Genomic DNA, 16,679 nt, shown 5'->3' on the forward strand with positions numbered 1-16,679 from the left:
TGGTGGGTGGGGTTGGCATTTGATGCTGAAACAATAACATGGAAGAGTTAGGTGGAGGGATTGATCAATTGAAGATCATTCTTCACTATTCATGCCTAAACTAAACTTGGTAGTCATTCTCTAGTGTCTAAGCTATGAGAAATATTGAAAAGGGTCTGGTTTATTCAGTGCTTTCCCATGTTCCAGGATGAATGCAGTACCCATCTCCAGAATTAATGCATATACCAATGTCAAATAACATTGTAGGAATGTAAAAGGGTCCATTATTCTTAGTGTATTATCCCTGCTCACCAGATCATCCTTGAGCTTGAATGATATGCTGTATTTGTGGCTAAGGCATCTGTTTTTGCATACTTTGTTGACATCATATGAATCAGATTCTAATGGATCCGTTGTGAAATTATCAGATCCCTCTATTATTTTCTTTGACTCTCTTAACAGAGTTGAACCTTGAGACGATTTAAAAAAATAAATAAATAAATAAATATCAAGCGAGGGTTGAGGTGGGAATAAAAGAGTTTATGAAATAGACATTTGGTTGCCTACTCAGAATTGAGCCTTGGAAGTAATGATTAGCTGAAAATTTTAACCTCATAGGAACGTGTTGTTTACACATAATTCTGCTGAAAAAGAATGGTATCTAAGTTTAGTGGTTAAGTTGCACATTTATTTTATATTTGGTTAATTTAGTTCTGCCAAGTTTCTAAATTTTCCGCTGGCAGTTAATGCCTACTTTGTCTTCACAGGTACATTGCTGTTGGGAATGAGCCATTCCTCACCAGCTATTCAGGTCAATTCCAATCCTATGTTGTCCCTGCACTGCTTAATCTACAGCAGTCCTTAGTAAAAGCGAATCTGGCAAATTTCATAAAGCTAGTTGTCCCTTGCAATGCGGATGCATATGAGTCAACTGTTCCTTCTCAAGGAGCCTTCCGCCCTGAACTGACCCAAATCATGACTCAGCTTGTTTCCTTCCTCAACTCAAATGGGTCTCCCTTTGTTGTCAACATCTATCCTTTTCTGAGCCTTTACGGAAACACAGATTTCCCACAAGACTATGCATTCTTTGATGGCACATCTCACTCTGTCACGGATGGGCAAAATGTTTATTCTAATGCTTTTGATGGCAATTATGATACACTAGTAGCTGCTCTTAACAGAATTGGATATGGTCAGATGCCCATAGTCATTGGCGAGATTGGCTGGCCCACAGATGGAGTTCTGAGTGCGAATCTCACTGCTGCAAGGGCCTTCAACCAGGGTCTCATAAATCATGTCCTTAGTAACAAGGGTACCCCTCTGAGACCAGGAGTCCCACCCTCAGATGTTTATCTTTTCAGCCTTCTTGATGAAGGCGCAAAGAGCGTACTTCCTGGGAACTTCGAAAGGCACTGGGGGATATTCTCCTTTGATGGTCAGGCTAAGTACCCCTTGAACCTTGGATTGGGCAATGGACTATTGAAGAATGCAAAGGACATTCAGTACCTTCCATCAAGGTGGTGTGTTGCGGACCCATTGATGGATCTCTCAGGTGTGGTTAACCATTTCAAACTTGCTTGCAGTGTTGCAGACTGCACAACACTCAATTATGGGGGATCATGCAATGGAATTGGAGTAAAGGGGAACATCTCATATGCCTTCAACAGTTATTATCAGCTGCAAAAGCAGGATGCACGTAGTTGTGATTTCGATGGGCTTGGTATGGTCACTTTCCTTGATCCTTCTGTTGGCGACTGCAGGTTTCTTGTTGGAATCAATGACAAGAGTTCTGGTGTCCGGCTACGTCATGAATATTTTGCTGCCTGGAGTATGTTATTGTGGGTTTCTCTGTTTTTGTAAGACTTTCTGGCTTTCTGTGATGTGAAATAGTTCCATAAGTGGTTTTTTCACGGTCCCTTATTCTGAAACCTGTTGCGAGTTACTAGATAATACATATAGAGAGGGAGAAATAGATATTTATCGTTGTATTTTTTAGAGTTATCAGAACACGAAGTAATTCAGCTTCATTTTGTAACTGTTATGAGAACACAGAGTAGTTTAGCTTTATTTTGTAACTGTTATGATTCATATGTGAAAGCCATCTCTTGGGAAACTATTGGATATTTGGTTGAATGTTTGGAACAGAATATGGTGCCTATAATTTTGGCTCAAGTTGGAGGGAGACCTGAATGCCCCAAGTTGGTGACAGACTGTCTGATCAAGTTTGGGGACACCATGTCCCGACTCTTAACCGTTTTGACAACTTGATAAACACCGTCAACACTAGCAGTGCTAAAGGGAGAAAGGTCTTCGCCAAGTCAAAAGAATAAAGTTAAGGGTATTAGTAGTGACTGCTGACTAGTGAGTGCTGTCATCTTAGCCTTTATTTCTCGTCACCTTCACTTTGGAAAAGAAGCAATCTCTCTCTCTTTAGTCAGACAAGTCCCAGCTTTAAGCTCCCTTAAAGAATTCTTCAGGTACCAATGGTGGAAGATAACTAATTCTATATTTGTTTCAGAAAGTCTACAAAATGTACAATGAATAAATGGAGCCAGCTTTAGAGTCAAGGTCACTATTTACAGAAGAATAAAGCTAAAATGCTAATTAATAGAAAGAATGCTAAAAGACATCGTATATTGGGATCCAAATTGAATGAACTCTGTGTATTATACAACTCCTTTACTTGAAATATTGATTGAGAGGCCCAGCTGGAAGATGATGATAATGTGGCGAACAAGTATAGCTATGGAACAGGGTATGTCAGAGAGCTAGAGGAGATGGATCATCCACAACTTCCCTCATGTGGGTTTTCTCCATTACATAGCCAGTTACTGCCTAATAATATTTTCGCCTTCATTCTCACTTCTTTGTGGTTACTGTTCATGAAGGAATTGAATTTAATTAGATTCTCTATTGCCTAAGAAGTAAGAAGCCAGGTCTGTTTCTCCTCAAAATGTCAGGACTCGTGTAACCGAAAGTTTAATCTTCTGAGCCAAATGGAGTGAATGATCATGTGGAAGACATCGAACCTCTTTGGTGGTGCATTCACCACGAAATGTCTCTGCACTTGCTTTACCCTCCTCTGCATTCTTATATATTGTGTCTGTGAAATACCCATCAAAATGTTCTTGATGTTGGGGATGTCTCTTACTGGTATTTGAACAGAGAAGGAATTCCAATTGAGAACATCACTGAAAGGGGGTATGTAATTGTCGGAAATCAACACTGGAACACATTCTGCGTAGATGGCTTCAACAATTCTTGGGCTTGCAACCTCATAGCCACTTGGGCATAGACAAAACCTGCTCTTCTTCAACATTTCACTGTAAGATACCCCATTTGGGAGGTGATCGTAGACCTGAACATCTCTATCTTTGTCTTTCCACTGTTTTAGAAGCAACAACCTTATATTGCCATGCAAACGGCCAGCAAAGAATGCAAGAATGGATCTGTGAGAAGGGGAGGGACCGCCGATCAGACCTGTAATCTCACCGGTCTTGAGGTTAATTTCTGGGAAGGATGCATCTTTAGAAGGGTTGAATCCTTCTGAGGTATTTGCATTGCACAGAACCCGTATGGAGTTGCTGAACAGTTGAGGAACGTATGTAGATGTGCGTGGTCCCTGATTAGTGGTTACACAATACAACCAAAGATTCATTTATTTTGTTCTTAATTTTCTCATTAACAAATAATACTGATGCAGAGATTAAGATGACTTCCAATTTTGTGCCCCGCATCTGGAGAGAGGAGTTACCCTCCTCACATAGGATCCCACCGTATCCAGATCATGAGTTGGAGCAATTAATGCATCATTGACTCGTGGTCTAATATCTCATGGACAGTGGGATCCCACGTGCAGTGGGGAAGTGACCAATGAAGCTGTCTCAAATTAAACAAAGTTTGTATTATAACTGGGTGGCATTGGAAAGTGAATGTTTTTACCCAATCATGGCAGGAAAGCATGAAATGATCAGCTCCAAGGCTTCGATTCCAGTAAGGATACTTGGAAGCAATGACGCCAATGTAGTCCATGACAGTGCGTCCTATAGAATGGATCTCATGGGAACCAGGCACGTACAGATACTCAACCATCATCACAACACTAAATGGGAGGAAGTAGACATGAGCTTTGTTAGGGTCACTTGTAAGATATGGATTCTTATCCTTCTTCTGCATCTCATGAATGAATCGTCCCTCTGTGGAGTATATACTCTTGCAAGGTCCATCATGAAACATGGGTGGTTCTCCTTCTTCATACACAAAGATCTTGAATACTTTCTCCATTTCTAGATAGCTCCTTTTGTGTTTTTTTTTTTTAATGAAATAGTAAACAATAAACGAAGTAAAGAAGATTGTAAGAGGGACAAAGAGATGAAGAATATTAACTAGTTGAGGTTGTGATTACCTGTGAAAAGCATGAGGGTTCCTATAGATTGGGCCTCTTGGGATGTAATCTGAGTCTGGATGAGTTGAGTTCAGGCTCTGGCTTTTAGCAGCAGCTTCTTTAATGGCAGCCCGTGCTCTGGCTAGACCCGCTTCCAGTCTCTGTAGTTTGCTTAGTTTCTTCTTCTGAATGAACAAGGTTTCATAGTTATTAGAGCACTATATTAATTGAGGAAATTGGTATATGGAAGAAAGAAGGGGGGTCGGTGCCTTCTCAGTTCTTACCAGTTGTGGGAGAAGGTTTGATGGTCTATGTAGGAGAACAGGGGAAGAAGAGTAGTTGGCCATGGAAGAACCAGAAGGAATATGATCTCCAGAAAAATTACCATCTGAGACTGTGAGGCAGTCATCTTTATTAATTGAAGAAGGCAAAGAAGAAGAAGACAAAGAGAACCCAAAAGAGCTCTCAGAAGTTTGTATGGAAACAATGGCTGAAACCACAATCAGAAGAACTGCAATTGATGAAATTAACAGAAACAAAGGTGATTGTCTCATTTTGTTTCCCTTGACTGATTTGTTGTGCCAATGTGTCTCCCATAGGTAGAGGAATTTTAAGCGTGAAGTTGGAAATAATTTAATAAAAGTGTTGATCAGATATAGATTCATTGCGTCAGGGAGAGTTGATTCCTTACTGGACCAAACGAACAATGCAGAGCCAGAGAGGACCCAAGCTTGAAGATTGCTTTCCAAGCTCCTACTTGGAAACAAATAAAGAATACCAAAAAGAGATGTTATTGTTTTAGAAAAAAGCAAGCATCACCGTCACCACCGATTGGATTTTGGATTTACTTATATACTCCTACCAAAAAAAAAAAAAGGATTACTTATATAGTGAACTACAATGTTCGGGGTATTTGGTTTGACCCGCTATCCAGATTATGAAGTAGATTTAGGTAAAGTTATAGGCTCTAGAGACCACACATAATAGGCTAATTGCCAATGGGATTTGGGGCACAGGCAGGGTTAATCAGGGTTTTTAAAAATGGATTGTGCTGGCTGGGTCGTTAGACCCTGGTTCGAATACTGTTTCAGGAACCATGTCAGTCATAAATGGATCAGAATCGTTCCGGATTTATCCGGATCCAAATTCTGGGTTTTTAAACCCTAGTTCGGATACTATTTCTATAAGGGCAAAACAGGGGTACAAGTACAACACTCTCCCCTAAAGAACCTGCTGATCGTGAAATGAATCGGTTGATCTAAGCCTAAGACTGCATTTGATAACGTTTTTGTTTCAGAAACGATGTTTCGTGTCAAAAACAAAAATTTCAGTTTCTTTGTCAAAATGTCGTTTTTAAACGAAAAAAATGTGTTTGGTGAATCTATTTCTAGAACGGTTTCAAAACTCATATCTTCTCTCCTCTCTGAGCACGAAATTGTGAAAAATGAAGAGCTAGGGCGGCAGACAAGTTTATTGGGAACGATTTCCCTAAAATCCCCCAAATAGTTCCTTTTTGTTTTAATTTGGAACAAAACTGAGAAGACAGAACAGCTAATTGTTGTTCCGTCAATTCCAATCTCTACTGTTCTTTTTTCACTTTTGTTTCAAAAAAACTGAAACTCGTCTATGATGCGCCAAACACTTTATTCCATTTTTTCATTCCAAAAGAACGAAAAAACTCCAGAAACGTTCCAAAAGAACGTTACCAAATGCAGCCTTAAGTCCCTTTTTTTTATGGTTGGGAGGATCTCCACTAGATCTCCTCTCCAGCACAGGACGGGTGCAATGAGCATCTCACTATTGGAGGAATCGAAAGAAGGGAAAGTGAAATCTTTAAACTTAGAAAAAGAAATTGTAATCATCTTCCCTATGACTATATCACTAACTTCAAATCATTTTATATTTCATCTTTATTAAATATGAGAAAAAAATTTAAGTAGTTTACACAATTATATGACATAATGATTAATAAAAAAATAGTTCAAAATTTTCACTTCTCTTCCTTTGAAATTTCCCCTGAAATTTCCCCTGCAATCAAACATAGTCGATATGAATTGACTAACACATGGAGATGGGATACCGAAACCTAAGGTGGTGTTTGGTTTGGTAGATCAAATGGTGTATATATCGGATATGGATGTCAATCTTTCGATAGACATTCTTCTGAATTGTGTTTCTTGCTGAAAATCGTTTGGTTGTCTTAAGTCTAGAACATGTTTCTTACTGGAAAACTGTTTGGTTACCCTAAATCTGTATAGTGATTCATATTGTAAAACTGTTTGGTTATCCTAAATCTGTGTAATGATTCTTACTGTAAAACTATTTGGTTACCCTAATCCTATGCAGTGATTCTTCATATAAAATTGTTTAGTTAAACATAAGAGTGGTGAAGTGAAAAACTGTAATCTTTTTTATTATTTTTTATTTATTTCTAAAATTTAGAGTAATTGTTTTTCTCTTCTTCCATCTTTGATTCACAACTAAGAGTGTTTAAGGTTTATAAACATTTCGGATTGCAAAGAACCATGAGTATGACCTTGTTGACATTTGAGGTTATAATTAGATTAAAAATGATCACTTACCCATTAATGGCTTTGAACTTCAAGATTAGTTATTAAAACATAAATGCTTCATGTGGGAAATTTGAATCATTAACTTATTAAGAAGAATTACAAGATATCGGCACTGAATTGATTACGTACATGATGCACATAATGTAAAAAAAAATTCCCTTTTTTTCTTCTTTTGGATGGGTGGGGTTAGTGGATAGGGATGGCAGATGTTGGTGAAACTAAATTTCCATATAGATGATACAGTTGATAATGGGAGCATCAAAGAAATCCTCGATCCAGACATCAGGTGACAAAGCTAAACTATAATGCCAATGGATCCCTAACCCATGAACAAAGAAGTGACCACTCTTGAGAAAATTTTATAAGAACTATGAGGAGCATCATGCTTGCCATGTTTTCAGTAAGATTCACGACAATGATGAACACTTCAACCATCTGATGTAAATGGTCTACCTTCCCATTCTTTTTCTTATATCCAGCCTTCATTCTCTCTTTTTCCAGAGCTACACTCTCAGCCAGCAACTCTTGATTTGATGTCAAACTGAGTAACTCAACAATTTTTAGAAGGATCTCAACATGGGGGATGAGATTATCCTTTTGATCATTTATGGCCTCTTCTACAAGTTCTGATATGCTCTCCTGCTCATTATTTTGAAGCTCCTAAATACAATACTAAAGAATATTTACATAGAGAATCAGTTTATTTGGGTGGTTATTTTTGTTGTTGCAATTCTGCACCAAAAACGTAGAGTACACTTGAAAACACAGGTCAACAGAAAAATATTTTGGTGGATCAGGTGAGTTTAGTGGGGCTCCAATCTTGCACCAAAAAGTAGAGTACACTTGAAAAACACAGGCCAACAGAAAAATATTTTGATGGATCAGGCGAGCATACAGCATCTGCTATTAAAAATCCCAATTGCATTGGGGTACAGGGTGGGCTTACCTTGGGGGGGACCCTCCTGCTTTTAATATTAACAAAAAGACTAGACAAACTAGCATTTAGAAATGATGATAATGATAGAGAACTGAAGATTTGCCTCCCCCACGAAGTTTTTCATCCAATACATTGGATGAGCTCCCATTAACTACAATTAGAGATCTCTCATACAGGGGCATCTCACTCCAGTTCTTTCCAAAATCAGTTTCATTAAAAATTAAAAACAATAATAAAGGTACAAACTACAAAGCCAAAAAAGTAAAAAGTCTCATCTCTCCCCTGAATCGTCTTCTCTGTTGATTGAAGGAAAAAATTACAGAGGCCACTACTCTGTTTCGCTAGTCACGCTATTCTCTGATCCACAGTGACTCCATGAGTAATCTCTGGAGTGTGAGACTCCGATTTGAATCAGTTGTGAATGCGGAAGTTCAACCTTCTAAGCCATATAGAGTGAACGATCATGTGGAAGACATCGAACCTCTTGGGAGGATCATTTACAATGAAATGCCTCTGTACTTGCTTCACCCTCTCCTCCATTCTCAGATATCGATCCTCTGGAATACCCAGTAATATCTTCTGAAGATTAGGGATTTCATTCACCGAAACCTGGATTGAGAACGAATACCAGTTAAGAACATAGCTGAAAGGTAACACGTAATGCTCTGAAATCAACACCGCCACACACTCTACATAGATTGCCTCCACGATCCTTGGGCTCGCAACTTCGTGCCCACTTGGGCAGATGCAATACTTGCTCTTGTTCATCATATCATGGTAAGAAATTCCTTCTGGTAAGCTCTCATAAACTCTCAAATCTTCGTCTTTTTCTTTCCAGTGTTGCAGAAGTGCTGGCCTTATACGCCCATGGAGATGACCCGCGAAGAATGCTAGAATTGGACGGGAAGACGGTGGTAGGCCTCCGATAATACCTTTGATCTTCCCTGTTTTCAGATTGATTTCAGGAAAAGATGCGTGGGGTTGAATCGTTCTGAGGTGTTCGCATTGCAGAGAACCCTAATCGAATTGAAGTAAAGCTCACGAGCATACCATGTTGCTCGTGGCCCCTTTGATCACATAAAAAGAAGAATCAGAATCAAAGGTTCCATGGAAACAGCTTCTCTTATGGAAGCTCGAGCGCCTGAAAGACCTGCTTCAAGCTTTTCAAGCTTCTCAACTTTTCTATCTTGCTTTCTTCTTCCATCCTGTGTTGAAAGCCAAGATAAAAAATGACAGGAAAAAGGGGGCGGGGGGGGGGGGGGAATGAATGCAAAAACACCAAGGCAGTGGAAGGTTTAAAATATTCTTACCCATGGTGAGGAGAGATTTGGGCCATTGCCAAACCATGGAAGCGAAGAAGATACCCGCTGAGCACCAGTACTCCATCCCCACTGAAAAGATGAGAAATATACCCAAGACAAACTGTGAGAACCCACTGCATACACAACTACCGGAAGCAGAACCAGAGGAGCTAAAACTAAAACAAGAGTATAGAAGGAAGAAGAAGACGACGGGGAAGAGGAGGGGACTTTGTTAGGATGCTTCATCTCTCCCTCGGCTCGGTTCTTGACTAACGTAACGGCCGAGTCTTATGCCTCCATTAATTAATGAAGTTTTATATTTCTATTTCTGTTGAAAATTACTAGAGCCGTTTCTTGATTAACTTCTGAGTCTGATGCCTCCTTTAATTATTGAAGTTTTATATTTCTATTTCTGTCAAAAATTGCTAGGACTCTAGGCAGGCCGGCAGGGCCAGAAAAAAACCCGAGCCCGTCCAAGGCTTATCCAAAGGGCACTCCAGCATGCTTAAAAAATTCTACGCTTTTGGGCCCTCTTTCTTTTCCTTCGTTTTTTTTTTTTTTTTTTTTGGAGTAAATACCACTCTCCTCATCTGAACTATGGCGTAATATCAATTTGACTTCACACCTTTCTGAAAATATCATTCACCTCCCTTACAAGAAAAAGATTTTATCTAACGACCCCAATTGTTAGAAATGGTTGTTAAGTCTGCTTATATTTTTGTTGCAATCCCCGGAATACCCCCGTAATTGTGAAATGCCCAAGATACGCTTAAGTGAAAGAAACCATTTTACTCCTCAACGATTCAACCACCTGCATCTTGTCCATCGCTGAACCACGGTTCTCCCCTACCTTTGTCACTAAACGAAGGAGAAGGAGAAAAAGCTTGAGGCTATGACGGGAATTGATTTCAATTATATAGCATCTTATTGTTCAATTTAAGGGTGTCAATCAAGGAATGAGATCCTCTCACGTGCGCCAATGAGTCCAGTGCATTGAGTGCATTGGATCACTGGAGAGGATTTGGGTCCATCAATCGATAGGGTTGGTCCAGCTTTGATGGAGCTCGAATTCAATCATTTACTACCTGGCCAGCTTGAAACCGAACCGTTAAAGATTTTTTAGTCTAATTTCCTATCCGATTTTTTGTTATGGGTTTGTAATTGGCCAATTATTGTTGGGATTGATCCGATCCAGTTTTTTTAGTTTGCGTGTATACATAACCAAATTACTCAGCAATCCTGGTGTTTTTTTTTTTTTTTTTTTTTTTTTTTTGGGGGTGGGGGTGGTGGTGGGGTGTGGGGTGTGGGGGGTGGGTGGTCCGGCCTTAGCTTTTTATTGGGTTTGGTCCAATTTTCGTTTTCAACAGCACATTTTGGTTGGTCTTAATTAGTTTTGCTTTCTACTAGTTCCATAAAACCCCAATCCAAAATCAAACCGACAAAGGTCTGGCACTAATTAATTCATATTGAATCAATCGTTTTTTGTCAATCTGACCGTTTTAGACTGAACTTTTGAAACCCTTGCTATCCATGCATCCTCTTTGTACTCTTAAATTTCCATTGTTTTATTCCACCACTTGGCAAACTCTTCCAACCATTGGATAGATAATGCAAGATATCAGATTGGGAACGGTCTTGGCTAATACCAATATGATAAAATCAGGATTGACCCGTATCGGTCTCTAGATCACCTGGACCGACCCCTAGTTTCTTTCAAAAATCCTTTTCTTTTCACCCTTGGTCCTTATACCACCAATCCATCAATATAGGATTGACTAGAAAATGGTGTCAGCTGCCTATATCAAAAGGAATTGCTCGATTCAAATAATATGTGATATTGATTCCTCATATCACAATCACATCTCAAATTTCAAACTCAAATTCAAACAAATCATGGAGAATCAAGTCCAATGACGACAAGAGCACTAGCTAGTTAGATAAGGGTAAGACTCTCCACATGCTAGCTAGCCAAAATTCGTGGAGGGAATCCCTTGGGACCCAAGGCTCAATCAAAGTGAAACCACCATGATGATCCAACCCAAATTGCAAACCTCAATTAGGTTTGGCATGTTGACCTAAGCTCTCGTTACTACAGGGTCTAGAAGGGGCAACTGTATGCAGTCTTTCTTCTTACTTTGCAGGAGAGGCTGTTTTCAAGTTTCAAAACTGTGGCGAATATATTGCAATAGTACAACTTGACCGTTGCACCAACACAGCCCAATGCAATCCTCCTAAATCCTGTTTTTGGCCATCTTTAGATTTCAAACTAAGGATGACTGAGAAAGTTTCAGACTTATTTGAAGAAGAACCATGATCTTGTAAATACTTGTTACCTTAGAATATGAATAATGAAGTAAGCAATGATACAAAACTATGAATTCAGTTTAGTTAAAAGTCCATAAGGATAGGGGAGGAGTGAAGAAGAAGAAGATATTTTCACTTGGGAGTGGATTACAAAATTCAATACTTGTAACCCTTAACGTACAAACTCTCAGAGGCCAATTCTCCACCTGAACCACCTATGTACTTGCCAAGAGTGGCCTCAGAGTTACCCTTGCACCTTCCCAAGAATGTCTCCTGAGCTTTGCTCACGTTCTCCTTCTTGCCAGCCCAAGTCTTGAGTGTGCTCTGCTGCAGGGCTCTCCCAAAGGAGAAGGACAGTGTCCATGGCTTCAGCACTTCCAACTTGTTCATGGCACTTAGATTTAATGTTGCTTCCTCCTCACTCTGCCCTCCCGACAGGAACACAATCCCCGGCACCGCCGGTGGCACTGTTCGACGTAATGCCGTAACTGTATACTCTGCAATCACCTCCGGAGCAACCTGTGCAGTTCTAAAATTAATGAACTACTGAAGTAAACCCAATATCCAACAAAACCACATTTTTTCGATTTAATTCGCCTTTTTCAAAACTTGGTGATTTGGAAAGTCAACTTTTTTTTAGTCAAACCTAATCAAGGTGAGGCCTTTTCTATTTTTTCAACTTCTTCCTTCTCCTCTCAATGAGACGAAATGAAAGGCTTATTTTGAGGATATTGGAAATACTAGGGTTTGGTTTAGAATCAAATTTCGGGTCTATGAATAGTATATGACTAAAAAAATAGTGGGTACCTAAGATTAAAACTTGAGTTTCACATTTTTTTTTCTTTCTAACAACGGTATTCATGCCAAAGGCCTGATTTATCCTACGAACCTATACTGATCTTATAACCATATGGATCGGGTCATATCGGGGTTGAATGAGAACCCTTCAACTTTCATTGAAAAAAGTGAAGAACACCAAAAACTCCAGTGTAAGAGTAGCTCCAACAAAGAAAGAGAAGTCGAACTCAGAACCACACGCTTCTTAAGACGAAGGTCCATTGCCAACTTGACTACCCTTAGGGTTCGAGTTTCACATGATTGGGACAAAAACACCAAGTCAATCAAAACTTGAGCTGACTCAGACCTAAATCTAAACAAGTCTTCATACCTCTTGACCAATTTTCATATTTTTTTACTCAACCCTCAACCCTCAACCCTAATGATTTTGACCAAATCAAAACCTGATTTTTCAACTATGCTATAAACATGAAATTCTCATTCTATGCATGACTCACCTTGGGGCTATCAGAGCCAGGAGTGACCATATTGGGCTTGAGGAGAGTTCCTTCAAGAAGTACATGGTGATCATTGAGGGCTTTATAAACAACAGCCAACACAGTCTCTGTAACGGCGGCGCATTTCTTGATGTCGTGGTTGCCGTCGGTGAGGACTTCCGGTTCCACAATGGGGACAAGCCCATTCTCTTGGCAGATAATGGCATAACGAGCTAAACCCTGAGCGTTCTGTTGGATAGACAGCTCGGATGGCTCAGTGGGACCGATTTTAAGCACAGCACGCCACTTGGCAAAACGGGCACCAGCCTTATAGTATTGCTGGCAACGAGTGGCCAATGAGTCGAAGCCTTGGGTGGTGGTTTCACCGTTCGTGCCGGCGATGTCGACGGTGCCCTTATCGACTTTAATTCCAGGGATGACGTTGTTCTCCTGGAGAACCTCCACGAAGGGCTTCCCGTCGGTGGTTTTCTGGTAAAGTGTTTCTTCGAAGAGGATTACGCCGGAAAGGTAGGCGAGAGCGTTGGGGGAAGTGAAGAGAAGCTCTCGGAGGGCTTGCCTGTTGGACTCTATGTTCTCGACGTTGATACTAGCGAGTCGTTTTCCGATGGTCCCTGTGCTCTCGTCGGCGGCGAGAATGCCCTTTCCTGGTGTTGCTATGTACTTGGCATTCTTTATCAATTCATCTGAGAAGTTACCCCAAAAAAAAACCCAATTAAGAGAGAGAAAGAGAGAGAAAGTTGAGGTGGGTGGTCCGAGCGAGGATGATGATAATACCTGCGTACTTTCCTATGAAGGCCGACATCGCTAGCTCCTCCGGGCTTAATGGTGGATTGATAACTTGACAATAGAGTGGATAAGAGAGAGCGGGAAAATGCAAAAACAAATTCAAGCTGCAGCCTTTATATATAGATAAGCAATGGAGGAATATACGAAAAGGATCTGCATGGAAGAAGCGACACTTGTCACTGGATTAGCCCATGAAGGGTTATCGAATTTGGATAGAGCAACGAGTGATCACCCTCTTCTAAACAAAAATATATGACTGTCGGTGCAACCTGCTCCAAGACTCTCTCTCTCTCTCTCTCTCTCTCTCTCTCTCTCTCTCTCTCTCTCTCTCTCTCTCTCTCTCTCTCTCAAAACTATACAACAACGACAATCATAACTTTACCCTAACTATTGGGGATTCATGTAAACTTTATCCTAACTATTGGGGGTTCACTATATGAATCCGTTAAAAATAAATCTAATAAAAACATAAAAATAAATAAATTAAAAAATAGAGAAAATTGCATTGCCACCCCCTGAACTTCGGTCGTTATTCAACGCCACCCCCTGGACTTTTCGAAACGTCAAAGCCACCCCCTAAAAATTCAAAAAATTTCAAATCGGTCCCTGCCGTTAGTCGACCGTGAGAAATGAATGAAAATCGGTTAGTTTTTTTATAATATACCCAAAATACCCCCACCTATTGTGAGAGGACAATATTGCCCTCTCTTTTATTTCCATCTCCTAAACCCATATCCCATATCCCATCTCTCATCTCTCATCTCTCATCTCACTCCGGCGTGCGATTCCATTCCCTCCGGCGTCCAAACCTCTATCCCAAGGTATGGGTTTGGAGCATGATCAAACCATGACGCCCCCAGACGAACCCCCTTTAGCTAATGCATGTCCCTGTCTCCGAAATCTCCATTTCTCCCGCCGATATATATGGGAGCTTCAAACACCGTTCCTCTTGGTTCTCCATCTTTCTGCAAGTAGAGGAAAAATCAAGTCTTTTTCTTTCTCATCTTTGTTTTATCTTCCAATTTCAATCGATCATTCTCTGTTCGATTCTTGTTTTTTTTTCCCTTATTGCTTGAATCTCTGTTTTTCAATTTTTTTTCAAGATAAACAGAGTCGTAAACACACTTATTTACATTGAAATTAATCATCTCAGAAGTCTCCGATTAAGAGTAGTTTATATCTTTTCCCCCTTGATTCCAATTCCTATCGAGGTATGAATGCTAGTGGTTCCATCGGGATCTGCACCATGAAACCCTGTTGTAGAATCCTAATTAGTTGCAGAAAGTTTCCGTTCTTGCTCATTTTCCGATCAAAACTGGTCCAAGACTGCCAATTTCATCTATGTTCTCCCCGGCATTTCGGATTTAAACGGCTAAATGGTCGTCCTTCTTAATAGAATGAAATATTATGGTTTCTAGAGAGGGAGAACCGTGGTTAAAGAACACTTGGTAAAGTAATTTCGAAAACCGTTTTTCTTGTGTTGGAGAAAGCGTTTGTCCGGCAAATCAAATCGGTTGAACAGAGAACAGCGAGTAACTCTCGGACTCCGGCAAATCGGTCCTCCATTGATCGGTGACCTTCTTGGCCAGCAGATCAACTCTGGAGATAGCCCAGTTCTCTTTCTTTTGGAGAAATTTGCCCAGTTCTCTCCTTCCCTTCCCCTAGGCTTCCTTTTCAAGATCCCTTTTTTCATAATCATTCTAGCTTCGTTTTCAGTTCTCAGGTTATTGGCTGTTCTTCATGATCACATTGTCCAGCTCCCTCACCCTATCATATTACGTCTCTCACCATCATTACTGGCGGCGCTCCGATGGCTGAAGATTTTCTCCACCATATTCTCATAAAATCACCTTTTTCTCATGAGATTATCTTTGCATGTCATCATGCATTCTCCTTTCAGATATCTATCTGCATCCACGCTGTATATATCCAGTTTGTTATTATGGGTTTGGTTTCTCCAAGATCTGCAATGATTCCGATGGTTCCCAACCCACTTTATTATGTCATTAATCCCCATACCTTGGGATAGAGGTTCGGACACCGGAGGGGGGAGAATCGCACGCCGTAGAGAATAGAATCGGACGCCGAAGGGAAGAGAATCGAATTGCAGGGGGTGTCGTCGTCTTCTTCTTCTTGTCCGGCCGAGTGAGTGAGAGGAGTGAGATGAGAGATGGGAGATGGGATATGGGATATGGGTTTAGGAGATAGAAATAAAAGAGAGGGCAATATTGTCCTCTCACAATAGGTGGGGGTATTTTGGGTATATTATAAAAAAACTAACCGATTTTCATTCATTTCTCACGGTCGGCTAATGGCAGGGACCGATTTGAAATTTTTTGAATTTTTAGGGGGTGGCTTTGACGTTTCGAAAAGTCCAAGGGGTGACATTGAATAACGATCGAAGTTCAGGGGGTGGCAATGCAATTTTCTCTAAAAAATAATTAGTTATAGAAAAAGTATAAAAGTCAAAACAGCATCTCAAAGACATCTCCTAAAAGGGGTCGACTATACCATCTATTGTCATACTTGGGTTGCACCTTAACTTTTGCACATCTTTTATTAGTTTATTACAATTTCTGTTTGATTCTGATCACCCTTCCCATATCTGTAATATAACTATAAATTAACAAAGAGGCTTGGTTGTCTAAACTATAAATTCTATCAACTTCAGATCGATCGACCTCTTGAATTCCTTGTCGATTCGAAGATGTCCTCTCTTCCTTTGCTTTTAATTTTATAAATCTCAATCATGCAAAACTGTTGATTCAGTGTACGAGATATATATTCGATGAATCAAAGTGGCCATTGCCTGGTTATGTTCTTTCACAATGATGGGGCCATTCTCTTTTTTTTCGATTGGATTGGAATTGACTGTTATTGATCCCAATTCTGGCCGTTGATGAACTTTTTTGCATCCATGTTAACATATACCGAGCCAAATCGGCATAACTGATTTGACACCTGGCCTGGCACACCCTAACTGCAGGATATTGCTCCGGCCGTGGCTGAGCAGAACCCAAGTGGGCTGTGTTTGGTCGGACATATGTTAGCCCAAAGTCAGGTTAGGGTTCAACACCTTGGGCTTAGCCTAGCCTAAGCTAGATGGAGTGGTAATTCATA

The 16,679-nt window shown here is 40.3% G+C and overlaps 3 protein-coding genes across 3 annotated transcripts in view; 1 reads left to right on the forward strand and 2 right to left on the reverse strand.

The window, feature by feature from the left end:
- Positions 1-2,092, forward strand: part of LOC122094109 (glucan endo-1,3-beta-glucosidase 6-like) — a 3,093-nt gene extending 1,001 nt beyond the window's left edge. The window contains exon 2 of the mRNA XM_042664786.1: positions 747-2,092. Within this exon, the coding sequence (XP_042520720.1) occupies positions 747-1,839 (1,093 nt within the window). The 3' untranslated portion in view covers positions 1,840-2,092. The remainder of the gene's footprint in view (positions 1-746) is intronic.
- A 374-nt stretch (positions 2,093-2,466) lies between these two features.
- On the reverse strand, positions 2,467-9,441 carry LOC122093037 (probable glycosyltransferase At5g25310). The gene is made up of 9 exons (XM_042663305.1): positions 9,184-9,441; positions 8,949-9,078; positions 8,576-8,817; positions 8,393-8,482; positions 7,280-7,596; positions 4,648-5,116; positions 4,385-4,548; positions 3,922-4,276; positions 2,467-3,601 (listed from the first exon to the last, which is right to left on the reverse strand). Exons 1-9 carry the CDS (start codon positions 9,418-9,420, stop codon positions 2,936-2,938), a joined length of 2,670 nt encoding a protein of 889 aa, XP_042519239.1. The 5' UTR covers positions 9,421-9,441; the 3' UTR covers positions 2,467-2,935.
- Positions 9,442-11,528: 2,087 nt separating this feature from the next.
- Positions 11,529-13,746, reverse strand: LOC122093714 (fructose-bisphosphate aldolase 5, cytosolic). The gene is made up of 3 exons (XM_042664140.1): positions 13,548-13,746; positions 12,774-13,456; positions 11,529-11,997 (listed from the first exon to the last, which is right to left on the reverse strand). The coding sequence occupies exons 1-3, from the start codon at positions 13,573-13,575 to the stop codon at positions 11,635-11,637; spliced, it is 1,074 nt and encodes a 357-aa protein (XP_042520074.1). The 5' UTR covers positions 13,576-13,746; the 3' UTR covers positions 11,529-11,634.
- Positions 13,747-16,679: the final 2,933 nt, after the last annotated feature.

Source organism: Macadamia integrifolia, chromosome 11, assembly GCF_013358625.1.
Source record: "Macadamia integrifolia cultivar HAES 741 chromosome 11, SCU_Mint_v3, whole genome shotgun sequence".
Lineage (NCBI taxonomy): Eukaryota > Viridiplantae > Streptophyta > Magnoliopsida > Proteales > Proteaceae > Macadamia > Macadamia integrifolia.